At 42.9% G+C, this 26,637-nt stretch overlaps 1 protein-coding gene across 7 annotated transcripts in view; it reads right to left on the reverse strand.

The window, feature by feature from the left end:
• RBMS2 (RNA binding motif single stranded interacting protein 2) overlaps positions 1-26,637 on the reverse strand; it is a 151,614-nt gene that overhangs the window by 1,429 nt on the left and 123,548 nt on the right. For 4 of the 7 annotated variants that reach the window (XM_040341036.1, XM_040341035.1, XM_040341038.1 and 1 more), the window contains exons 4-13: positions 23,506-23,597; positions 21,637-21,794; positions 18,323-18,402; positions 15,972-16,081; positions 15,805-15,851; positions 10,681-10,774; positions 8,689-8,739; positions 5,297-5,407; positions 2,637-2,714; positions 2,076-2,181 (exon numbers count right to left, since the gene is read on the reverse strand). In XM_040341036.1, the coding sequence (XP_040196970.1) occupies positions 2,076-2,181; positions 2,637-2,714; positions 5,297-5,407; positions 8,689-8,739; positions 10,681-10,774; positions 15,805-15,851; positions 15,972-16,081; positions 18,323-18,402; positions 21,637-21,794; positions 23,506-23,597 (927 nt within the window). The remainder of the gene's footprint in view (positions 1-2,075; positions 2,182-2,636; positions 2,715-5,296; positions 5,408-8,688; positions 8,740-10,680; positions 10,775-15,804; positions 15,852-15,971; positions 16,082-18,322; positions 18,403-21,636; positions 21,795-23,505; positions 23,598-26,637) is intronic. The other 3 variants (XM_040341039.1, XM_040341041.1, XM_040341042.1) reach the window with 3 other exon arrangements.

Here is a 26,637-nt window from a genome sequence, read left to right on the forward strand (position 1 = left end):
ATCAGCGTAGCATATATTATTTGCGCTACGGCGCCCGCTCTCTGTGAATCCGGGCCACAGTTGCTGTCTCAGGAAGTTGCACCACCCTTCTTCACAGAATACAGGGCCCCACAGCAGATCACATGGAGCTGATCAGTAGAGGCCAAAGAGTGGGGGACCCACACACTAAAGGCAGTTTCTATGTTAAAGTTTATGCAAAGAATTGTACTTCTGTCCAAAACATCCTTTACTGCGTCAGAGAGTCATGTGCATGTACTGTACGGCATCCTGCTTCTTATGGGTTAGTGGCATGCAGCGTGCTCCTGATACCTGGCCACTGTATTCGCATGATTACAATGTTAACAAAGCTGTTATGAAAGGATTTCATGCATAACAGCTGCGTTTCCTATAGTGATTGGCCCACAACTATCACATGGTCCCTGGGCCAATCACAGCATCCTGTACCATGTGATAGCTGTGGACCAATAACGGGACACAATACTAAATCACAGATGTTTTAAATATAAACTATTCATGACAGTTCAAAACATTTCCGTTACAGTGATCATCACTGTAAAAAAAAAAAATAATAATCCCTGATCACCCTCTCCAGAGTAATACAGTGTCACTATGGTGACACTGAACTACTCTGATGAAATTATGTAAAAAAAAAAATATGTATATTTTGTCCTAAATTTATAAAGAAACTTGAATTTATTGTTTTTATAACAGGAAGTAGAAAATAAATGTATTTTTCAAGATTTTATGTCTTTTTTTCGTTTATATAACAAAACATAAAAAAACTAGTGATAATCAAATACTACCAAAAGAAAGCTCTTCTGGTGTGGGGGGAAAAAAATGGTAAAAAATTTAATTTGTGTAGTGTTGCATGACAATTGCCAGTTAAAGTAGCACAAAAAGTGAGTGAGCTCACTATCCTTCAGGTTTTAGGGTGGCCAGACTGCGGCCTGTGGGAGTAGAAAATTACCCGGCATCAGTGTCCCATCATTGGCTTTAATGGGATGAATAGTACCCCATTGACTGTGTCAGTTGGGGGAATGGTGCCCCATCATTGGAGAGCAGAGAGCAACAGCTGACAGTCTCCAGCTCTCTGCTCGGGGAGCTGTGAGAACTGAGCAATCAGCATTGTTTGATCGCTCATTTCTCAGTCTTGGAGGTGGCGGGGACAGATGCAGCATTGGACCGGTGCTGCATCCACCTAGGTAAGTATTATTAAAAGGTACTTATATAGCGCCGTCAATTTACGCAGCGCTTTACATATGCAATGTACATTCACATCAGTCCCTGCCCTCAAGGTCCCTAACTCACATTCATATACTAGGGCAAATTTAGGCACAAGCCAATTAACCTACCAGCATGTCTTTGGAGTATGGAAGGAAACCGGAGTACCCGGAGGAAACCCACGCAGGCACAGGGAGAACATGCAAACTCCAGGCAGGTAGTGTCGTGGTTGGGATTCGAACCAGCAACCCTTTTTACTGCTAGGCGAGAGTGCTACTCACTACACCACGGTGCTGTCAAGTATGATTATTGAATAAAATGAAAATGCATACTGCTCTTTTAAAAGGTGTAAAAAGACTAATGCCGCGTACACAGGATTGGAATTTCCGACAACAAATGTTCGACGTGAGCTTTTGGTCGGATATTTTAACCGTGTGTAGGCTCCATCAGACATTTGCTGTCGGAATTTCCAACAACAAATGTTTGAGAGCTGGTTCTCAATTTTTCCGACAACAAAAGTTATTTTCGGAAATTCCGATCGTCTGTATGCCATTCCGATGCACAAAAATCCTACACATGCTCTGAATCAATTCGACGCATTCTCGGAATCATTGAACTTAATTTTTCAAGGCTCGTGGTAGTGTTGTACGTCACCGCGTTCTTGATGTTCAGAATTTCCGACAACATTTGTGTGACCGTGTGTATGCACCACAAGTTTAAGCAAACAATTGAGCGAAAAAAATCCACGGTTTTGTTGCAATTCCAATCGTGTGTACGCGGCATAAGACTATATACATACAGATAACTATGAAAGGCCAGTGTCTCTTTAAAACTGAAAAACCATGTTTACTTACCAACACTTTCTCTCACTGGTACGAATAACCGGCGTGGTCTGTGGTGGCTTCCACTTGTTGAGGCTGCCCGCTGCTCTCCTGAGCAAAACAAATAGTTAGCAGGAATCTGTCAAATGTTACAACCTGTGTCATTGTTCAATACCCTGAGAGAAAACCACTTATATCCAAAAATGATAAGGAAACCATCAAAAATGCTTTCTATTTTTATGAATGATGGATAGAATGAAACATTTAGAGCTTTTAAGCAGACCTGACCTGTGCTGGGGCCATAGGTAGGCTGATGTGCTAATTATAGTAGCAAATGAGAGAACAAGGCACGTATCTGGAGTGACATTCCAATATCCATGGAGGAGAACATTTCACCAAATATGGGAATCCATCCTGCCAACTCTAAACAGCTCTTTACATGGCTAAACATAAAAATATTTTCACAACATGAAAATATGAACTGAAAACAAGTGCACAAATGAGCTGCAGAAACAAAAGGCTAACTCGACACTATTCTGTCACAATTTCTAGCGCCTCCCCATTTCTTTACATTCATCCAGAACAGTTTCTCACCTCTAGGGAGACAGTAGAAGGCACGGACGGGTACTGGGGGATGTAGGCCCCCTGCATAGCGGCTGCAGCTGGCATATACTATAATAGAAAAAATAAATGAGTAAGAAAGCACAAGTAAAAGTCATTACAGTGCAGCTTAAAGTAATTGTAATGCCGCGTACACGCGGTCGGAATTCCCGACAACAAATGTTCGATGTGAGCTTGTAGTTGGAAAATCCGACCGTGTGTATGCTCCATCGGACATTTGCTGTCGAAATTTCCGACAACAAAATGTTTGAGAGCTGGTTCTCAATTTTTCCGACAACAAAAGTTATTGTCGGAAATTCCGATCGTCTGTAGCCAATTTCACCGCACAAAAATCCTACGCATGCTTGGAATCATTGAACTTAATTTTTCTCGGCTCGTCGTAGTGTTGTACGTGACCACACCCTTGACGTTCGAAATTTCCAACAACATTTGTGTGACCGTGTGTATGCAAGACAAGTTTGAGCGAACAATCCGTCAGAAAAAAAACAAACATATCATACTTATCTCCACCGTGCAGTCCGTTTTGCATAGAGTGGCCCCAATCCTCAACTTCTGGGGTCCCTCGGTGACTCTTGTAGCTCCTCCCTGCATCGTATAACCCCCTAGGAGAGGCGCTCTCCCAGGGGGTTACCTTTTACCCATAGACGCCGAATGTAGGACTCAGCCGTGCCCCCCGCACCCGCGTAATTGGATTTGATTGACAGCAGCGGGAGCCAATGGCTGCGCGGCTATCAATCTATCCAATCAAGAGCCGAGAACCCCAGCCAGAGGAAAAGCGCGTCTCCGCCGTGGGAAATTCCAGGGCTCAGGTGAGTAAAAACGGGAAGAGCTAGGGGGCCGGTTACTGGAACAAGTCTTCACCTTAATGCATAGGATGCATTAGGGTAAAAAAAACACAAGGGTTTACAACCCCTTTAAGCTATTTAAAAAATACATAATTTTTTTTTGTATAAAACTAGCTAAAAGTAACCCTGCGACAACTTGCTCAGTTTTAGCCAAGGGGTCATCTGTAAAAGAAGCATTTATATACTTACTTTTCTAGTGGCTCATGTATATTCAAATGCTGCTCCCTAGTATATACAGTACACATACGAGGTTCATATAGTGAACATGGTGTAGCGTTATTCACTTTAAGTCCATTACAGAGGACAAGGGGGCTCTTTATGTCTGGAGAAAAGGGGATTTCATCTTCACATATGGAAAGGCCTCTCCACAGTAAATGTAGAATAGACTCTCTCAAGAACTATTTCTGGCCAGCTCCGTAGATTGTTTTATAAAAAGAGATGGATGCATTGCTAAATGCGCAAAATATAACTGGATGGTAATACCACCAGAGTGTTGATCCAGGAAATATGCGATTGCTTCCTGGAGGATCAGGAAGGGACTTATTTTTCTCCTGCTGGAGCAAATTGGGTCATGCTTTATATGCTTTATAGGGGTTCTTGCCTTCGTCTGGATCAACTGTATAGGATTCTGTATTTGAGGGGTTTCCATTTATTTTTTCTTTTGTTTTCACTAGATGAATTCTGTCTTTTTTCAAGTGGAACACTTCCGGATTTTTCAAATACATTATCCCCCTCTGACCACTGTGTTTCCTCATTTTGGTCCATATGTCAGTGGCACGTTGGGTATCAATTTGCTTGGCCTAACATCATCATTCACAAAAAAATTTAAATAAATTGGCCCAACTTTACGGTTGTCCTATTTTTAAATTCAAAGGTGTATTTTTAAAATACAAAAAGGCGCTTGTAAGACCGCTGTGCAAATACGGTGTGACAAAAAAGTATTGCAACGACCACCATTTTATTCTCTAAGGTGTTAGAAAAAAATATATATAATGTTTGGGGTTCGAAGTAATTTTCTAGCAAAAAAAAAGATCTTTAAAGTGGAGTTTCCATCCCAAAAATTGTTTTTCATTATTGTGCTCATTAGACCTAAAAAAGGAAAAAAAAATATATTTTTACTCATCTGGTAATGCCTGTTGCTATGCGGTCCCACGAAATCTGCCTTTGGATCAATCTAGGATTCTGACATCATCTCCCTCTAATGCTCCTGGGAAATGTGTGTCATAATTTCCCAGGATGCAGTGCGCTGTCCAATTATCACTCCCCATCCAAGACTTCCAGGAAGTAAGTGCTTGTAGGATTCACAATGCCCACAAGCAAAATGACAACGGTGTAGACATAGTTTTAAAAAAAAGTTTTTGGATAACTATGCGGAGCGGCGGCGGATTGTAAAATAGTAAGTGACCGGATTTATATTATAAAAACGCAGGATGAAAGGACATACATTTAAAAAATGCTAATTGTGGTTGGAACTCCGCTTTAACTTGTAAACAACAAGTTTTAAAAATATGCCTGGTCCTTAAGTGGTTAAAATACACCTACGATAAAAATTGACCCCTTAATTTCTTTGTAAGTGGGCGAACTTCAAACTACAAAATCTGCAAGGGATCAAATAATTATTTTTCCCACTGTATATAATTGGAGTACAAGTCCCCCAACATATGTTCGCTCTATGCCAACTTTGTTGTTGCAAATTCTTACATATACAATCTTGGCATCTTTAAACATTAGTTACAAGATCATGAAGAATGGACATTACTTATTTAAATAAAAAAATACAAATCTTACCGCTCCCGTGCTCCCCAGTGACAGGTGTCCCAGCTGTTGAGTCAGAGGTCCCATCATGGAAGCAGGCTGAATGGAAATAGCATGGTCCATAGTGGGAGTGAGGATAGTTCCCTAACAAAGAGTGAATGTTCAAGAGGCCACAGTGCACACAACCACAATGTCACCTTCCAGCTATGCCACATGATAGTAAAAGGTCTAGAGGAGTTAAGCGTGTCTCAGCTGTGGTCCTCAATTAGGGCACATTTTGCACTACAACATACATAGGAGTAGTAGTCCATGAGAATACCTGTGCATTGTCAACAAGTGCTATAGGATAGAACATATTGTATTATTCTATGTATCCTTGAAAAACACAGTTGAGAGACATTTATTAAATTGACACTAATTTGCGTATTTATGGATGTTTACAGGTTTTTTAAGCTATAAATATATTTATTTTTTGCTCTGCTTTATTGCCGTTGCTTCGTTGCAATATCCATATATCTATGGAAAGATAGGCATCCTTTATAAATTTGGTTTCCTTGCTTATGGGAGATATCATCTGAAAGGGTTTTGCCCACTTGTAAATTTAACCAATTTCACTATGTTCTGTGCCCCCCCCCCCCACCTGCTGGGTTTCGATTTCCCAGACATAGACCTTCAATGCAATGGCCACCCTTTGAACAGTAGCAGAAGAAGGGTCTTGCTCTTTCAGAAGAGGAGACCATGTCATGGAAGAGATACAGTGAGAGGAAAAAAGTATTTGATCCCCTGCTGATTTTGTATGTTTGCCCACGGACAAAGAAATCATCAGTCTAGATTTTTAATGGTAGGTTTATTTTAACAGTGAGACAGACAGAGAAAGATGCATTTATAAATTGATTTGCATTTTAATGAGTGGAATAAGTATTTGATCCTCTACTAATCAGCAAGATTTTTGGCTCCCAAGTGTCTTCTATACAGGCAACAAGCTGAGATTAGGAGCACGCTCTCTTAAAGGGAGTGCTCCTAATCTCAGCTTGTTACCTCTATAAAAGACACCTGTTCACAGAAGAAATCAATCAAATCCCAATCTCTCCAGCCTTGGCAGCCAAGACCAAAGAGCTGTCCAAGGATGTCAGGGACGAGATTGTAGACCTACACAAGGCTGGAATGGGCTACAAGACCATCGCCAAGCAGCTTGGTGAGAGGGTGAACCGTTAGTGTAATTAGTCGCAAATGAGAAAAAAAAAAACCCACAAAATAACAGTCAATCTCCCTAAAGCCCCATACACACCATCAGATTATCTGCAGATTTTTGTCTTCAGATTTACCAAAACCATATAATAGGAGGTCAAACCTTAAGAGTTTCAATTTGTATGCAATCAGGCAGGCCCTTGTACTACATGGTTTTGGTAAATCTGAAGACAAAAATCTGCAGATAATCTGATGGTGTGTATGGGGCTTTAGTCTGGAGCTCCACTCAAGATCTTACCTTGAGGAGTTTCAATGATAGTGGGAACAGTGAAAAAGACGGCCCTCAGAACTACACAGGAGAATCTTGTCAATGATATCAAGGCAGCTGGGACCATAGTCATCAAGAAAACAATTGGTAACACACTACGCTGTGAAGGACTGAAATCCTGCAGCGCCCGTAAAGATCCCCCTGCTCAAGAAAGCATATGTACAGGCCCTTCTGAAGTTTGCTAATGAACATCTGAATGATTCAGAGGAGAACTGGGTGAAGGTTTGTGGTCAGACCAAAATCAAGCTCTTTGACATCAACTCAATGTGTTTGGAGGAAGAGGAGGAAAACTGTCTATGACCCCAAGAACATCATCCCCACCATCAAACATGGAGGTAGAAACATTATTTGGGAGTGCTTTTCTGCTAAGGGTACAGGATAATGCCAGGGCATTGAACATGTGTCGTGGGTGGATATTGTAGCATGACAATGACCCCAAACACTTGGCCAAGGTGACAAAGGAGCGGCTCAAGAAGAAGGTCCTGGAGTGGCCTAGCTAGTCTCCAGACCCTAATCCCATAGAAAATATGTGGAGGAAACTAGAGGTTCGAGTTACGAAACGCCAGCCTCTAAACCTTAAAGCGGTTGTAAACCGCATAAACTTTTTTTTTTTTTTCCCCAAACCTGCAATGCAAAAGGCATAATAGGCTAGTATGCACCGCATACTAGCCTATTATGAAATACTTACCTCGGAACGAGGTGTGTACCACTTACCTGGTCCACGCCGAGCAGGATGTCATCTTGCTCCGGCGTGTCTTCCGGGTATCGCCGCTCCAGCGATGTGATTGGCTGGAGCGGCGATGACGTCACTCCCGCGCGTGCGCGCGGGAGATTTAAAATCGGCAGGGTCCGGCGGATGCCGGTCCTTCAGCCGTGGATTCCCCCCTGCGCATGCGCCGCCTGCATTGCGGGGGGAATATCTCCTAAACCGTGCAGGTTTAGGAGATATTCTCCTTACCTACAGGTAAGCCTTGTTATAGGCTTACCTGTAGGTAAAAGTCCAAATAGTGGGTTTACAACCACTTTAAAGTGGTTGTAAAGGCAGAGGGTTTATCTTAATGCATTCTATGCACTAAGATAAAAAAGCCTTGTGTGCAGCAGCACCACTAATACACCTCTCTGTCCAGTGATGTCCACGAGTGTCTAAGCTGTCTGATATTCTCCTCCCTGATTGACTGAGACACAACAGTGGCACCATTGGCTCCCGCTGCTATCAAAGTCAGCTAGCCAAAATTGGGGGAGAGAGGGGGGCAGGGCCAGGGCTCCATGTCTGAATCGGGCCTGGGTGCCCCCATAGCAATTGGGCTGAATCGGGCTCAGGTGCCCGCATAATTAGCTGCTTGCTGTGGGGGGGCACTAAACAGGAGGGAGGGGCCTGGATCATAGAAGTGGGACTCGAGAAGAGGAGGATCCGGGCTGCTCTGTGCAAAGCCACTGCAACAGAGCAGGTATTACATGTTTGTTATTTTGGCCAACTTCAAGAAACGTCTGATCTTTGTGGTTGCCAACAAGGGTTTTGCCACCAAGTCATGTTTGGCGAAGGGGTCAAATACTTATTTCACTCATTAAAATGCAAATCAATTTATAACTTTTTTGAAATTAGTTTTTCTGGATTTTTTGGTTGTTATTCTGTCTCTCACTGTTAAACTAAACCTACCATTAAAATTATAGACTGATCCTTTTTTTTGTCAGTGTACAAAATCAGCAGGGGAATATTGGTTCCTGTTTAAATTGGAAACCCCTTCAGAGTATCTGACCTAGCAAGGCTATAAAGTTTGTTAGGGGCATAAAAGGAAGCTGGCACCAGTGGCAGAGCAGTGGGTGCAAAAGAAAGGAAGATCAGAACAGAAAAAAATTGGATAGTAAAGAGTGAGTTAAATTTCTAAATGTGCAAATAACAAATACTCACTGCAGGCTGCATGAGGTAAGACTGATGATGCATCCAGGAGGGATTGTGAACCTACAAAAATGGTCAAAGCATACAGATATAAAAGATAATAGAACAATATTGCTTAAGATGGAACAGAAACACATACAGCAATACATTAAAGCCTAAGGGCAAACAATAAATGCACATATCCTGAGAACAAGTGGTAAGAGATCTATCAATCCCTGTTCATAAAACACTCCGCTACCAGAGAGAAAAGAGAATGATCGCTTTTCCAACACCACAAAGTGCTCATTACTACCTCAAAACTACATATGGCACTGCTTAACCCGGTTATATCCCTTTTGTATGGACAGCATATAGACCCAATTCCCTGGGCTATAAGGCATCAACCTCTCACTACTAAAAATAATGGTCATCAGGACATAACAATTGTCTCACATGTGGGAATCCTCTCCTCTGTGTCATTGTATTTTGACAGTGGGACTCCCCAGAATACACGGATCAGAGCTGCAGCCAATTGGCTGCATGTGCTGATCAAAGTAAACGTTTCCAACATTTCTGTTCATGAGAAGTTGATCTTCAAATAGACTTCTCATGAAAAGGAACAGCCAATGAAAGATTCAAATTAAGCCGATCCTTGCTGAACCGGACAAATTTTGATCCATTTATGGGAAGCTTTACAGCTAAACAAATTGAGCTAAGAACGCATCATGCAATTAAACATTCTTAGCCAGATTCAGAGACAGTTACGCCGGCGTATCAGTAGATACGCCGTCGTAACTCTGAGGCCTTGTACTCACGGCAGGACATGTCCAATGAAAACGGTCTGCAGACCGTTTCCATCGGACATGTCTGCCCGGGGACTGCCCGGGGACTTCTGTTCGATGGCTATACACACCATCGAACAGAGGTCCGCGAGTAAACAATACGCGTGGCGTGTCCGTGGTGTCGCCGCGACGATGACGCGGCGACGTGGGCGGCCCGCCTTTAAAATGCTTCCACGCATGCGTCAAAGTCATTCGACGCATGCGAGGGATGGCGGGCGGCAGGACATGTACGGTAGGTCTGTACAGACGACCGTACATGTCCGGGCGGACAGGTTTCCAGCGGACTGTTTTAAAGCAAGTCCAGGAAACAGTTGTCCACTGGAAACCTGTCCGATCCGCCCGAAAATGGTCCGCTCGGGCCAACACACGGCCAAACATGTCTGCTGAAACTGGTCTGCGGACCAGTTTCAGCAGACATGTTTGGTCGTGAGTACGGGGCCTGAATCTACGCCGTCGCAAATTTAGGCGCATTCTGGAAACCAGATACGCTTAAATTAGGCTAAGATACGAGCGGCGTAAGTCTCCTATGCCGGCGCATCTTGGGGTGCAATTTTTCCGCTGGCCGCTAGGTGGCACTTCCGTTGAGTTTGGCGAAGAATATGTAAACGACTAGCTACGCCGTTTCACGAACGTACGTGCGCCCGTCGCAGTAAAGATACGCCGGTTACGTAAGGTGTTTTCCGGCGTAAAGTTATTCCAACAAATAGCTGGCCTAGCCAATGTTAAGTATGGCCGTCGTTCCCGCGAAATCTGAAAATTGTACGTCGTTTGCGTAAGTCGTCAGTGAATGGGGCTGGACGTAATTTACATTCACGTCAAAACCAATACGTCCTTGCGGCGTACTTTGGAGCAATGCACACTGGAATATGTACACGGACGGCGCATGCGCCGTTCGTAAAAAACGTCAATCACGTCAGGTCACCAATCATTTTCATAACTCACGCCCCCCCCCCATCCTCATTTGAATTGGCGCTCTTACGCCGGCCCCATTTACGATACGCCGCCGTAAGTTAGGAGGCAAGTGCTTTGTGAATACAGTACTTGCCTCTCTGACTTAAGGCGGCATAGCGTAAATACGATACGCTACGCCGCCTTAAAGATGCGGCGCCCTACCTGAATCTAGCTACCTGTCTTAACTGAAATTTCAACAAAAGTTCTGCCAGAAGATTAGGATTAGTCTTACCTGATAAGAAGATACAGGTGATTGCAGGTATGGGGAGAGGGCTGCCTGAGCGATCACCCTGTTTGGGGCAATACTGTATGGGGTGGTATAAAACCTGAGAAACATCAAGTAGATAAAATATATGTTACACACAATACATACTTGTCAATAGCAATTATAAAATTCACACTTCAAATAAATAAAAATGCAGAGAAAAAATTGAAGCGCACACCAAAAGCCGATCAACTTCAAATGTGACAGGAAGGCTTAATTTTTGGTTGGGTTCCAAAACAAAATGCAGGTTTAAAATGGTTGTAAAACCAATACAAATACCCACTGTAGTGACTGGCCTCAGGCGATAACAGGGATGAAGGAAATCTTACACAAGTTGTACATGCTTATCTGCAGCTCTGTCTCCTCTACAACCCTTGAAAGTCCAGAAATTATAAAGCTTGAGCACTCAGGGGCAGGGGGAAGGGAACTGATGTTGCACTCTGCAGAGCTCAGCGAAAGCTGTGTGGAGGGTAGGGACACCCCCTCACCCACCCTTCACAGAGCTGAGGCTGTCAATCACAAGCTGTGTGCTGGAGCTCCCTCCCATCATCTTTTTATCTCTTGGTGTTGCGAAAACTTGTCAGAAGTGACTCATGCAGACAGCAGAGGAATGAGGCAGCAGATAGGTGACACTTGGTGCCCCTGATTGACACAAGTACGCACTAGTGGCGGGCCTGCTTATTAGGGGCGCAGGGGTACTTCCCCCTGAGCCATGCCCCTGGCCCCTAATCTCCATGCAGGGCGCCAGACACATAGATTTCAATGCTTTTTTTTAGATGCACGTTTAAAGCTTGAAGCTCCAATTGGCGTCAAAAAAAGGTGGGCCCACTTGTGTGATGTGTGCAGCAGTGGTTGGAGCGGAGAGGAGGAGGCGGGGAAAGCTAGTGGCAGGATATGAGAGTGCAGTCTCTGGCAGTGACACGTGCAGAGGCAGAGTTGCCTGGAGTCACTGGAGGACACAACTGGCTCCTCTTCGGTATATGGAAGGTGACATGGAGAATCTCTCTCCCATATCACACATAGCGATCTATTCTCCGATCTGCATGTTTTTTATCATGAGGGCGGGGTCAGGTGTGACAGGGGGCGGGGTCAGACAAGTCACCTGTGGCTCAGGTGATGCGGAGAGCGGGAGGGAGTTGGAGGAGTCAGTGAGCCGTAATCGTGCTTGGAGTAAGTGTGGACCCTGCAGCGGGGTGGGGCGGGAGGGTGGCGGCTGGGATGTTTGCGCCCCCCCCAAAAATAGGAGGACCAGCCGCCACTGGTACACACTATAGAGGGATATATGTTCATATTTCATAGCAGAGGTTTTGGTAAATACCTGCAAAAACCTAAAATGATGTCTGTGTCCAAATTATTATATATGTATTTACTCGGCGTAACTTCGTCGTTCACATTATACAAAAAATTGGTCTAACTTTACTGTTTTGTTATTTTTTAATTCATGATTTTTCCCCCAAAAAAGGCGTTTGAAAAATTATTGCACAAATACCGTGCCAGATAAAAAGTTGCAATGACTGCCATTTTATTCCCTAGGGTGTCTGCTAAAAAAAAAACATATATAGTGTTTGGGGGTTCTGAGAAATTTTCTAGCAAAAAATATATGATTTTTGCATGTAGGAGAGAAGTGCCAAAATAGGCCCGGTATGGAAGTGGTTAAATACCATGCCATAGATATATTATTTATCATTGTAAAATAACATATTCCACACTTAATTTTTTTCAGAAAAAAAAAGGGCTTTGAATGAAATAAATAGTTTAAAAAAAAAAAAAACATTTGCAGCCCTTCCCATCTCTAGTTCTATAACCACTAATGCCCTGTACACACGATCGGTTCATCCGATAAAAACGGACTGATGGATTTTTTCATCAGTTATCCGATGAAGCTGACTTTCATCAGTCGTGCCTACACACCATCAGTTAAAAAAACGATCGTGTCAGAACGCGGTGACGTAAAACACGACGTGCTGAGAAAAATGAAGTTCAATGCTTCCAAGCATGCGTCAACTTGATTCTGCGCATGCATGGATTTTTAACCGATGGATTTCCCCACAGACGATAATTTTTTTCTATCGGTTAGTTAACCATCAGATAATTTTAAAACAAGTTCCTAGTTTTTTAACCGATGGATAAAAAAAACGATGGGGCCCACACACGATCGGCTAGTCTGATGAAAATGGTCCATCAGACAAAGGGTAACCAAAGTGTAACAGAATGCAGTACCCGTATCCATAACCTGTACTGACAGAAATAGGTTTCATTATTGACCTCATTCTTCAAGGAAAGTCAAAATATGTGAATTGTATACTTGTTTCAGGTCATTCACTCAAACTACTGACAGCATTGGATCGGTATAACCGTCAACCAACTAGCTTTTTCAGGAGAGCCAGGTCAGCTATTGTATCCAATTTCTTTCAGCATAGGTTTCCTTAGAGTAAACCTTTCCTTTTACATGACCGACTAAAAGGTTTACTACCTCCCCCTCCCCAGCAGCACATACTCCCCTGTCCTTTACTCCCCCCGCTGATTCTTTCAGACACCAGGAACCCATGGCAATGTAACTCATTCCTTTTCTACCATCTTCTAGCCTTTAAGAGGTTCAATTTGTGCTAAGGGCAGGGCTTTTTTTCCCCATATGGAACTCGGTTCCGCCACCTCTGGCTCAGGCTCTCTGCCTACCACTATCCCTTGTAAAACACAGAAGTCACCTACAGTGGAGGTACTAGGGCTGGCTGGGTGCTTCAGCTTAATACAGCAACAAAAGTAAGATATGTGGACAATGGTGGAGCTTTTAAAGGAAGGGGGGGTTGCATGGAGAGGTCGGAGCTGAAGATGGGTGAAAGTGGGATGTGGAATGGGGATGCAGAGGTAAGCAGCTGAACTCTTTGTAGAGCACCTCCGAACTCTACACTCTGTATGTAATGCACTCCTGGGGCCAGATTCGAAGAGAACTTGCGCCAACGTATCTGTTGATACGCCGTGTAAGTTCTAGGATGCGCCGTCGTATCTATGCGCCGTATTCTTGAAACCAGATACACCTGAATTCTGGCTCCATCCGACCGACGTAAGTCTCCGACGCCGTCGTATCTTGAGTGCATATTTACGCTGGCCGCTAGGGGCGCTTCCATTGATTTACACGTCGAATGTGTAAATGACCTAGATACGCCAATTCACGAACGTACTTGTGCCCGTCGCAGTAAGCTACGCCGTTTACGTAAGGCGTACAGTTATCCCTCATAAAGCAGGGGTAAGTCATGTTAGGGTATGGACGTCGGAACAGCCATCGGATTTTACGTTGTTTGCGCAAGTCGTACGTGAATGGGGCTGGGCGTAGGTTACGTTCACGTCGTACACATTGAGCCGTCGTTTCTTAGGGAGTATATGCAACGTGATTCTGCGCATGTTCGTTCGGCCATTCATTTACATGGGGTCACGGTTAATTTTAATACAACACGCTCACTACCTTCCAAATTTGAATTAGGCAGGCTTACGCCGGACCATTTACGCTACGCCGCCGTAACTAAGGGAGCAAGTGCTTTGTGAATACTGCTCTTGCCTCTCAGAGTTACGTCGGCGTAGCGCATATGAGATGCGCTACGCTTGCTCAACGATAAGCCGAGCTACCTGAATCTGGCCCCTGGTGTTTAATGCCCCTTAAGACCCTTCCACTGTTAGTGAAATGTAACCACACTATTAACCCATTATGTGATGAGGTTTGGAGGGGGTGTGTGCACGTGCGAGAGGGTTTCGAAGGGGGGGGGGGTCGTGATTGAGTTCCTGCACCTATTTTCGGAGAAAGAAAAAAGCCCTGGCTAAAAACATGATGAATTCTTTTTTTGTAGTAGACTTTGCCTGTTGACCTTCAGCCCATTTTGAACCAAAACATATCTTCTAATAAATGTCACCTTAAACAGGGCAACAGCTGTTAGTTTTGGTAGCAAAAACATGGAAAAGGGATATTTAAATTTTCGCCCATTTGTACATTTTTTTTCCTAAACTGTGCATTTGTAAATATTTCCACACACTACTCAACTTAGCTACACTGCATGTGAATTTGTCATTACAATAGTTGTTAGAAGCCACATGACTAATATTTTCAGCTCTCATTGGTCTTTACTACAATTTGGGCAAATAACAACAATGGTTGTAGCCAAGAGCCCATTCTCACAGGGGCGACTTGTCGGGGGCGACAGCCGCCTGACAAGTCGTGTCCCGCTCTGTTCAAAAGAACCGTTCTAATAGGAGCGACGCAAGTCTATACAGAAGTCATTTTGCAAGTCCCCTCTGAAGTCGTCTTGAGATCGCCCCCAAAGTCGTGCCGCCCCCAAAGTCGTGCCGCCCCTGTGTGAATGGGCTCTTGGAGAATAGAACATTAAAGCGAGAGTTCACCAAATTATATATATTTTTTTTCTTTTCCCCTTAGATTCCTGCTCGTTTTGTCTAGGGGAATCGGCTAGTTGTTTTAAAATATGATCCGTACTTACCCGTTTTCAAGATGCATCTTCTCCGTCGCTTCCGGGTATGGGTCTTCGGGAGCGGGCGTTCCTTCTTGATTGACAGTCTTCCGAGAGGCTTCCGACGGTCGCATCCATCGCGTCACTAGTAGCCGAAAGAAGCCGAACGTCGGTGCGGCTCTATACTGCGCCTGCGCACCGACGTTCGGCTTCTTTCGGAAAATCGTGACGCGATGGATGAGACCGTCGGAAGCCTCTCGGAAGACTGTCAATCAAAATAGGAACGCCCAGTCCCGCAGCCCATACCCGGAAGCGACGGAGAAGATGCATCTCGTAAACGGTAAGTACGGATCATATTTTAAAACAACTAGCCGATTCCCCTAGACAAAACGAGCATCCATCTGGGGGGAAATAGTGTCATGTGCGGGTGAACCTCCGCTTTAAGAATTTCTCTGCCTAGTGCTTTCTGAAAAATACTCCTTTTTCCCATCATGTATACTACAAATCTACAGATTGTGTGTAACAAACCATTTCCACAATACCCACCATGTACTAAAATATGCAACTTTGTTTGTAAAAAAAACTGGCTGACATAGCACTCAAATTATTGGCAATCCCCCAAAAAATTCAAGAGTCTTACCCATTCTGCAGGGCAGTGGTGGGATCATATGTCAGCGTCATTCCACCCTAGGAAACAAATAGCAACTGATATAGCAGGAACACAAACAGAACATGTACAGTGAAACTGCAGGAAAAAAAAAATATTAAAAGATGAAGAAAACAGGGAATGAGAGAATTGTGTATTACCGTCTCTCCCTCTCGTGGCCAGCCACGTCCATTTTGAATGTATTTCCCCTGGGTTTGTCTTTTTTTTTGTCCTCCATCGGCAAACTTACAAAGGAGGGGTTCTTGTGGTGCTGAAGAAAAGGGATTATGGTAAGAAGTTTATTTACCTACCCACAGCATTAGGATGCAGCCAATATAGATTATGTGCTAATACAAGACTGCTAATCTTGACACAAGCTATACAGCTCATCACTGAGTAATAGAACAATATCCCCTAAACTCACTACACACGTTATAAACTGATTGTACATTCTCCATTGATTTACATTCAGATTGTAATGTGTGCAATGAGCCTTAGGATTAGTAATAGTAAGTTCATATGAGACAGTGAAGTCTTTGTAAATATATAATAATCAGATATACTTAACAACAATTTTGTATATGCCAATCTATATTCATGTACAGAAATAATGTACTTATTGTACACTATAGCCTTGCAAATCTCCATTACTGACTATGCGGATGCATTATCTGGTTACCATACCCTCATATCTCACAGGGGAGGATGAGCATTCATACAACACTGAAACAAATCTCTTCTACATCTCTGCCTTTTAAAGGACGGGGTACACTTTTACTGACTTAAAGTGCATCTCTGGGCAAAACCTTTGGGCCAGATTCACAGAGCAAGTACGCTGGCGTATCTACTGATACACCGGCGTACTTTAAAATTTGCAGCGTCGCATCTTTAGTTTGAATCCTCAAACCAAGATACGACGGCTTCTGGCTTCGATCCGACAGGTGTATGGCTTCGTACGCCTTTGGATCGTAGGTGCAATACTTCGGCGCCCGCTGGGTGGAGTTTGCGTTGTTTTCCGCGTCGGGTATGCTAATTCGCTTTTTCCGTCGATCCGCGAAGGTACGCGCAGCCGTCACATTCTCTTACGTCGTCGCTAGTAGGCTTTTCCCGGCGTATAGTTAAAGCTGCTATTTTGTGGCGTATAGAAAGACTTGCCATGTTAAAGTATGGCCGCCGTTCCCGCGTCGAATTTAAATTTTTTTTTTTTTTTGCGTAAGTCGTCCGTGACTCACGTCTAAGTTCAAAAAATGACGTCGGTGCGACGTCATTTCGCGCAAAGCACGGCGGGAAATTTCAAAACGGAGCACGCGCAGTTCATTCGGCGCGGGAATGCGCTTCATTTAAATGAATCACGCCCCCAACCCGCCCAATTTCAAATATGCCGGCAGAAAAACACTACGCCGCCGTAACTTACGGCGCAAAATCGCTGAGGATTCGAAATTCCGCCAGGTAAGATACGGCGGTGTAGCGCATCACCGATACGCGGCGCAAGTGCAAATGTCTGTGAATCTGGCCCTTTGTTTTTTGTGTTGGATAGAGTGAAAAAAAGGCTTAGACATTCAATAAAAGTTTTCCACTGCTGTATATGTCCCCATTGGGGAGATTCACCCCTCAATTTGTACTGGTGACTAATATCACCAGAACAAATCCAAACTTTTAGAAGTGTCCCCAGACCAAGAGGTAAGGGGAAATTTTTAAATGTCACTCTGGGGGATTTCATCAAACTTCCCATTGAGTCTCTAGGACAAGAAGTGAAGGGACATTTTCGCAAAAGAAAAAAAAAATTGGCAGGGGTTTTAACCCTTACCTAATCTATGAAAAAAAGAAGTGAGCTACATGTACGTTAAAGGTGAACTCCAGGTATGACTCTTAAGCCGTGTACACACGATTGGTTTGTCCGATGTTCATTGGACAAACCGATCGTGTGTGGGCCCCATTGGTCTTTTTCCCATCAGTGTTAAAAAATAGAACATGTTTTAAATCTTTCCTATAGATAAAAAAAAAAACCAATAGAAAAATCCGATCGTCTGTGTGGAACGTCATCGCACAAAAATCCACGCATGCTCAGAATCAAGTCGTCACATGCTCGGAAGCATTAAACTTCATTTATTTTCGGCTCGTCGTAGTGTTTTACGTCACTGCGTTTGGCAGGGTCGGAATTTAGTCTGATATGGTGTGTATGCAAGGCTGATGAAAGTCAGCTTCATCAGATATCCAACAAAAAAAATCCATCGGATTTGATTCCATCAGAAATCCGATCGTGTGTGTACACGGCTTTATTGCAAACCTGCATTGATCCGCTTTGGACCAATGCAAGCATGCACATTACATAATATACAGATCATACCTGGAGTTTAGCTTTGAGTACCGCTAGCATATATTGTAACAACTACTGTGCAAACCATCATTCCCGCTCTTTTGGTTATATAGCAAAGTGTTAACTGTGTTTTAGCTGTGAGTATAAATAGAATATAAATGAGAACTGCTGAAAATGAACAGATGTTCTGCTTACCTGGGACACCAGGGGGCGTTTTCATGTATTTGCCATTGAAATGAGAAATCACAGCTTCGCATTTCTCTGTAGATTCCATTCTGTTAAAGAAGAAAGTAGAATTTTAATCCGCTTTTTGTCCCTTTCACAGCTGAAAACTGCTTATAATAATTCAGTGTCAACATGGGTCACAACTGAAATATGACTTCTTGTCTCCTTACGAATTCATTACAAATACAGTTTACATATTTTCACATAGTTACTTTCTGCAATGTGCTACTCTCGCATGTTTTATCATGGTGCTTTACCTCAAAATGTACAGTACATAGTGGATTGACGCAATTAAAAATCTCTGATATACTCTCTACTATAAGGCTTATGTTGGCCATATATTACCATTTTCAGAGAGGAATTGACCAAAAAAAAAAAATAAAATAAAAAACATATGCGTATGTCAGGCAAAAAAGAATAACTGCTGATCTGCCAGAAATGCAGTATCCTCCCTACTTCCTGTTTAGGAAACACCACGTGCCTTTGTTGCTCTGAGATCCCAACCAGCCCTGCTTGCTGGACTACAGAACTCCATCTGCTAATTCTGGATTCCCAAGCATCCCCTTTGGCCATTAGGTAACCTCTGATGATGCAATTTCTATGCATGCATCATAGAGTGTATACAGAGCATGAAAAACTACTTGGAGGGAGAAGGAGCAGTTTTTGGCAGATGAGATTTTGCCAAAAATTCTATTCAGCAGTTTCTATTAAAGTTTAAATCCAATTTACATGTCAGTAAAACCGGATTTCCAGGACAATGTCAATTGACTTCTGGAGCAAAAACCAGTGCTAGACACAATAACAATGAAGGCAAGGTATGTTTACAGAAGACTAAAAACCATACATGCATGAAGAACCACTATTCATCTAAAAAGGAGTTACGTAAAATTGAATGATGTCATGTACTCTAAATAGGTGGAAATAAAATGAAGGAAAAGATTTCCTTATGCATCATTGGAAGCCTAGGCTTTCATCCCACAGTAGTACATAAACTATGGGCCAGATTCTCGTACATCCACGCAATTTTGTGCGGGCGTAACGTATCTGATTTACGTTACGCCTCCGCAACTTAGACGGGCAAGTGCTGTATTCTCAAAGCACTTGCTCCGTAAGTTGCGGCAGCGTAAATCGGCCGGCGTAAGCCTGCCTAATTCAAATTTGGATCAGGGGGGGCGTGTTTTATGTAAATCTACTGTGACCCGACGTGATTGACGTTTTTCCCGAACGGCGCATGCGCCGTCCGTGGAATTTCCCAGTGTGCATTGCTCCAAAGTACGCCGCAAGGACGTCATTGGTTTCGACGTGAACGTAAATGACGTCCAGCCCCATTCACGGACGACTTACGCAAACGACGTAACTTTTTCAAATTTCGACGCAGGAGCGACGGCCATACTTAACATTGATACGCCGCACTTATGTCTCATATGGCAGGGGCAACTATACGCCGGGAAAAGCCTAACGTAAACGTCGTAACTTTACTGTGCCGGTCGGACGTACATTCGTGAATTCGCATATCTAGCCGATTTACATATTTCGACACGTAAATCAGCTTACACGCCCCTAGCGGTCAGCGGAAAAATGCAATTACGATTCAACGGCGTAAGAGACTTACGCCTGTCGGATCTAATGGATATTTATGCGTAACTGATTCTAAGAATCAGGCGCATAGATACGACGGGTCGGATTAGGACTTACGATGGCGTACATGGCGCTGCGCCGTCGTAAATCCTTTCAGAATCTGGCCCTAAGTGTAGGGCACCCTAGCATTCCAAAGGGTGTAGTTAAAGCAGAGCTCCCCCATTCTGTCTCCTCTCCCCCCTCTGCTGCCACATTTGGCACCTTTTAGGGGGGAGTTTGGCCTTGCAGCCTCTGGGAGACCTCACAGATTCCAGAAGACTGTGACCCATTCACAAAGCACAGCGGTTTCCCTTAATCAAGATGGCAGTGCCAATACCTGATGGGCGATTGAAGAATTGGCTTGGGTGAAGACACCACTGGATGCCTGGACAGGCAAGTGCTCCAATATTAAAAGTCAGCAGCATTTGTATCTGCTGACCTATAGAGCATTATTTAAGAACACGCAATAAGTTTGACATACAAGACCCGATCACAGGAACCAATAAAAATATGCCTATTCATACATTACACAGCACTTTTTCCAATGTACAGCTGCTGTTCCTAAAAAGGAGCAACTACCACAATCACACATACACGAAGGTCAAGTTGGGAGGAAGCCAAATGAAATCCAAAACAAATATTAGATTTTTTTGCAGCTTTTAGGTCCTTCGATAAAGCTGCATTAGCTTTGCATTTTCTGATTTTTTGTTTCCTCTGTATTTTCACCTGGTAATAATACAAATAACATTTCTTGCTCCTGGGTGGCTACCCTCACTCCTCCACTGTGTCTATGGATGCAGCCATTGTTGCCACCCAGGCTGGACTTCAAACATTTCTGCATTTGTTTACCTTGTTAACGTGCCAGGTGATGGGATTGGTCGTTTATAAAAGCAAAATAAAAATGAATGCAGTCACCACATCTACATGGTAAACTGTAGGCTGTGATTGATGGGTTTGCTTATACGTTAACCTATCAGTATGTTTTGGTTGGGTGAAAGAAACCAGAGGTTCATGTAAATACAGAGACGATATGAACAACTCCATGCAGATAGCACTTGTGTTGGGTTTCAATCACATAATCCAGAGCTGCAAGCCAAACTTGCTGCGAATGGTTGATTGTCCTGCCAAGTTTCATGACAAAGCATTGCCCTCTGCAAATTGCTGATGAATAACCCCTAAAGAAATATGGGTTTATGGGACACATCTGCACTACATATTAGCATCACAGAAACAGGAGTACAATGTGATTTAACTCTGGAGGTTTCTAAGTTCATTAGCTATTCAATAACAAGCTTACAATCTATAACAATCTATTACTGATTAGCTGTTCTGGTTTACTGTTGTGACATGCCATGGTCTCCTCTACTGCACACTCCTGTTTTTAACAAGCTTGGAAGTTCCATTTCTAAATTTGCTCACACGGTCTGGTATTGCAGATTTAGTATTTCACACAAATATGCCATCACAATTTCTTTGCAACTGAAGGAAATGTTTAAGTGTGATTTGAAGTCTTCTTCATTTAATAATTTTACAGAGCAGTTTAGAACGGGAAGATTTTTCTAAATCAAATGTATATGCCAATTCTCTAATTAGGTTGTATCAAGGCATGGCAAAAATTCATCGCCATACTAAGTCTGCTACTTTTATGACCATAAAGTAACTCTCACCTTGCAAAACCAACACCTCGACTGGTCCCGCTAGCATCACGCAGGATACGGGTGGATATGACCTGTCCGAATGGTTTCAGCAGTGACTCCAGCTCCTGCTCATCCATGCTGACCGGCAAGTTGGAGATGTACAGGTTGGTGGGGTCTTGTTCCTGTTGCTGTATATTCAACACAAAGCACATCATGACTATTAAAACACAAAAAAAAAGTGCCTGCTCTAGACAAGAAGATGGACTCCAACAGGGACTCCAATTCAGTATTACCGTATTTATCGGCGTATATCGCGCACTATTTTCCCCTTAAAATAAGGGGAAAATCGTGGGTGCGCGATATACGCCGATAGCCGCTTCCCGCGCTCAGTTTGAAATCCTGCGCCGACATATACCGAGTGCAGTACACTCGGGTACATTCGGCCAGGCTCGGCTTCGCTCGTGCTCACGCATAAACGTCACAGAGCGTGAGCGCGAGCTAAGCCGAGCCTTGCCGAATGTACCCGAGTGTACTGCACTCGGTATATGTCGGCAGAGGCGTTCGAACTGAGCGCGGGAAGCGAGGACTCGACGCGAGGAGAAGCCGGCAGGACACCATTGAGCCCGCAGACGGACGCCAGACCGGACGATGGACGCTGAGAAGACACCAAAACTGTAAGTAATAAAATCATATAACTTTTTTTTTACAGGAATTTCAGGGGCAACATTAGGGGTGCGTGGTATACGCGGGAGCGCGTTATACCGCGATAAATACGGTATATGAAAAATTATATGCTTATAGTAGATCAGATAGATAGAGATATTATAATAATAACACATAACAACAACAACAACAACAACAGATAGATAGATAGATAGATATACACATACATACATACACACCATATTTATCGGCATATAACACGCACCCTAACTTTAAGAGGGAAGTTTCAGGAAAAAATTCTTCCACGGCCCCCGGCGTATAACACGCAGGGACAGTTTACCCTCTATTTTCAGGGTAAAAAAAGTGAGTGGTATACGCCAATAAATACAGGCTGTAGGCCTATAACTGTCAGGGATAGAGGGGTCTTTGCCGGGCTTAGGGATGACATTATATATATATATATATATATATATATATATATATATATATATATATATATATATATATATATATATATATATATATATATATATATATATACATACACATACACACACACACACACACACACACACACACACACACACACACACATATACATATACACTCGGTATCGGTACTAGCATCGGGACAACCCTAGTTAAGAGGAAAGAAGAATAGAATTATAACCTCTGTAAATGTCTTTTTCAAAGTTGTGCAATTCATTTTGATCACCGTTTTTTTTTCTCTGTGAAACGATGAAGATTAAATAGAGCACCATTTTCCAAGTTTGTCTCACATGATGGAGTATTTCCATTATTAAAGCCCTCAATGGTAGTATTGCAATGGTATGGCAGGGATTGTGATGACGGTTGGTAAACTCAGGCCATGCTCAATGTTCAGGTCACAATGCCCTTAAGAATCAGCACCATTGTTGTTATAGCTAAAAAGCCACTAAAAGCCCAAGTTACACGTTTAAAGAACACATTGTAAAGGGTTTAGAAATGTCATGCATATTAAGCTGGTGCTATATAAAATGAAGAAGGTTGAATATACAGATAATAGTCAATAGTGCCTTGAGGCGATTAAGTTCGCATTTGCTGCGCTATACAAGTCACTCACTCACTCAATAGTCCAAAAAGACCATTAGATTAATTTGTTCTTATTTAATGATCCCACTCTGTACAATACTATGAACTCAGGTTGTGGTCTGAGTTTTTCCTTGTACATAGAACTGATAAATACTTTGCATCATACCTTTGCCATTTGGGCTTGCACTCCACTGGATTTCAGAGCAGATACTGCTTTTTGAGCAGCTCCAGGGCTATCAAAATCCACAAATCCATATCCTGCAGAGAAATAGAAAAGTCAATCAGTAAAGCATACATTATTATATTTGAACTGTGAAAGATGCACCCGATCTTGCAAAACTGGGCAGTAAAATGATTTTAAATGTCAAACAGATTTTTCTTTGTTATAAAGTGACAGACACGGGGGTCACATCAGCCACAGTGGCCCTAACTATCTACATTTAAAGTATATGTAATCCCCAACAATAAACTTTTATTTTTTGCACCTCTTTAGTCTGCTAAATATGCCATTAAAAGTTTTTTTGTTGTGTAGCCAGGTGATTGGCTAAGGCCGGCCATCGACGGTTCAAATCTCGGCCAGTTCAGCAGGGACCAGCCAAGATTCAAACCATGCATGTACCCAAATTAATTGATCAACTTGGGTACAACCAGTGTGCTAGATTTTACACTTATCGCTAGTGGTTGGAATAGCTGCTACCCTGTTTCCCCAAATATAAGACCTACCCTGAAAATAAGACCTAGCGTTTTTATTTTCAGGAGGGCTGCAATATAAGCCCTACCCCAAAAATAAGCCCTAGTTAAAATACTAAATCCTAAAATCCACTCTATTACAGTAGTATATAATGTACAATATGTGCGTTTCTGTAATATAAATGTGGGGAAGAGAGCTCCGGCGGGTCACAGAAGTGCAGAATGGCGCTATAACAAAGGTATTTGGCACAATTATATTACAGGAACACACACGTTGTACATTATATAATACTGTAATAAAGTGGATTATAGGATTTTACAAGCATTTTAACTCCGTTCACACTGGGGATTCCTGACAGGCAGGGAGGGAGAAGGGGAGAGAAGACATCACATTACATGGTAAGACCTACTCCGAAAATAAGCCCTACTGTGTCTTTTGTTGGCATAATTAATATAAGACCCAGGCTTATTTTCGGGGAAACACGGTAGCAATAATCACAGTCTTTTCCTGGCGAGGATGGCTTCTCTTGCTTCCCACCCCACATAGGAGAATACAATGGCTAAAGTCCGCTGTCAGCTGATGTCCCTCTGATGTGCCAGGCTCAGAAAAGATCCCGAACATATGTTTGTGATCCACCCAGATGCATGGGACAAGCATCTGGCTCAGCCTCTTGGCGATCTACTGAGAGTCTGAGCTTAGCCCCTCTTGCCCCTCCACAGCCCAGTGCTACAGTTAGCACTGGAGGGGCAGAGCAGAGAGCCGGTGACTGACAGTCACCATTCTCTGCTCAGAACAGAGGTGGAGAGCTGAACGATCAGTGGTATTTGACCATTCAGTTCACACTGCCAAGCCAGTGGGGGACAGATGTAACATCAGATCGATTCTGTATCCACCTTAGGTGAGAATAAACATTTTTTTTTTTGTAGGTCCATACTTCTCTTTAAAAAAAAAAAAAAATCTTTATGGAGTGGTTAACAAAGGTAAAGACCCAACTGGAAAGCCAGCATCCCATAATTTACACGCAGGCTCATATGTCTCTAGCTACATCGCTGCTTGTACAAGCTTATGATATAGTCACTGTGTGCAATGCAACATGTTGAAATTCCGCTCATTGCCATCTGGCTCTATTTAACTGTCTGCAGTTTTTGGGGCGTATAAAAAAGGTTTGCAATCGGTACACCAGTGCCAAGAGCCCGGATAAGCAACGTGAAGCTATCCACAACAACTACATTTCACTTAACACAATACTTTGCCCATCATGCTAGCTCTTTCCACTCCTTTATACTGAATTTATGAGACTATACCTACTGTTTCTACATAGCAAAGCTATGAATGTCGCACTCGCACAGCATGATGTTTGATCCATCCATCCATCCACTGTGGGCAGTGCAGGAGAACCTCCTCTATGGGAAATGAAGATTGCTATGTACAAGCACAAAGTCTGCTCTAGGGAATATTTTGTGAGCACTAACTGCACACAACTGCTTTCCAGAGCAGATATAGGCTGTGTGTATGTTTAATAGGGAGGTTAATGAGGCTCCACCAATGACAGACGAGAAAGCCGAAAGAAAAAATGTAATGTCCATCCTGTATACCTGTTTCTGGTCAGTCACTCATCAAGTAGTGAAGCCAAGCTCATGCTAGTCCTGCACCTTTAAAATCAAGTCAGCATTTCTATTCTCATAGGTTCATTTGAACCTTTTTGTTTCCGAAGCAATCGTACGATAATCTGATCTTTAGTACACCGCTTTTAAAAGTCGATCACAACCCATTCGTGCGAAATGATTCAAACAAACACGAAAAAAATTCTCGTATGATACTAGAATGTACGCATTCATTTAATCAGTACAGTATTCGCCCGAAACAAGACCACGCATGCTCCGAAACAACACAATACAACACATTGGAGTTGATTTACTAAAACTGGAGAGTGCAAAATCTGGTGCAGCTGTGCATGGTAGCCAATCAGCTTCCAACTTCAATTTGCTCAATTAAGCTTTGACAATAAATATTGTAAATAAAAAATCGATCATTCGTCCAATATTCTCATCCTGTGTACAAGGATTTATTACAGTAGATCTACCAAAAATCTTTTTAATAAAAAATGTTTTAAAAAAAAACACGAGTTTCCGGGACCATCTTCCCTTATAATGACATGCACATCCACTATTTTATTCAAGATGGGAAATAGTTTTGACACTTATGTTTTAGAAATTATCTACATATTACTTGATTATCAAACATTACATAGCCAAAAGGGCTTTTAATTACAACTGAACTCTGGGCAAAACAAAGTATTGTTTTCTTGTATAGAACATGCGTAATCCTACCTAAAGGTATCCAGGAATCTTTTATAAAAGTGGAGCTACATTCTGCCTCTGGGCAGGAATTTCCTGTTATTCCAGATACTGCCATGCCTAGGGGGGACTGGTCACCTAACTGCCCCTGGTACTCCTGGAAATGCAGTGATGAGGTAAGCACGTCAGTGCTACCTGGAGTGTGTGAAGGTAGCATACGGATCTCCCAGTCTTCTTAATTCAAATTGCCTTACATTGTGACACCTGATACAACACCCACATCTACACTAAAACACTTCCAAAAACTGCC

The sequence above is a fragment of the Rana temporaria genome, chromosome 2, assembly GCF_905171775.1.
Source record: "Rana temporaria chromosome 2, aRanTem1.1, whole genome shotgun sequence".
NCBI lineage: Eukaryota > Metazoa > Chordata > Amphibia > Anura > Ranidae > Rana > Rana temporaria.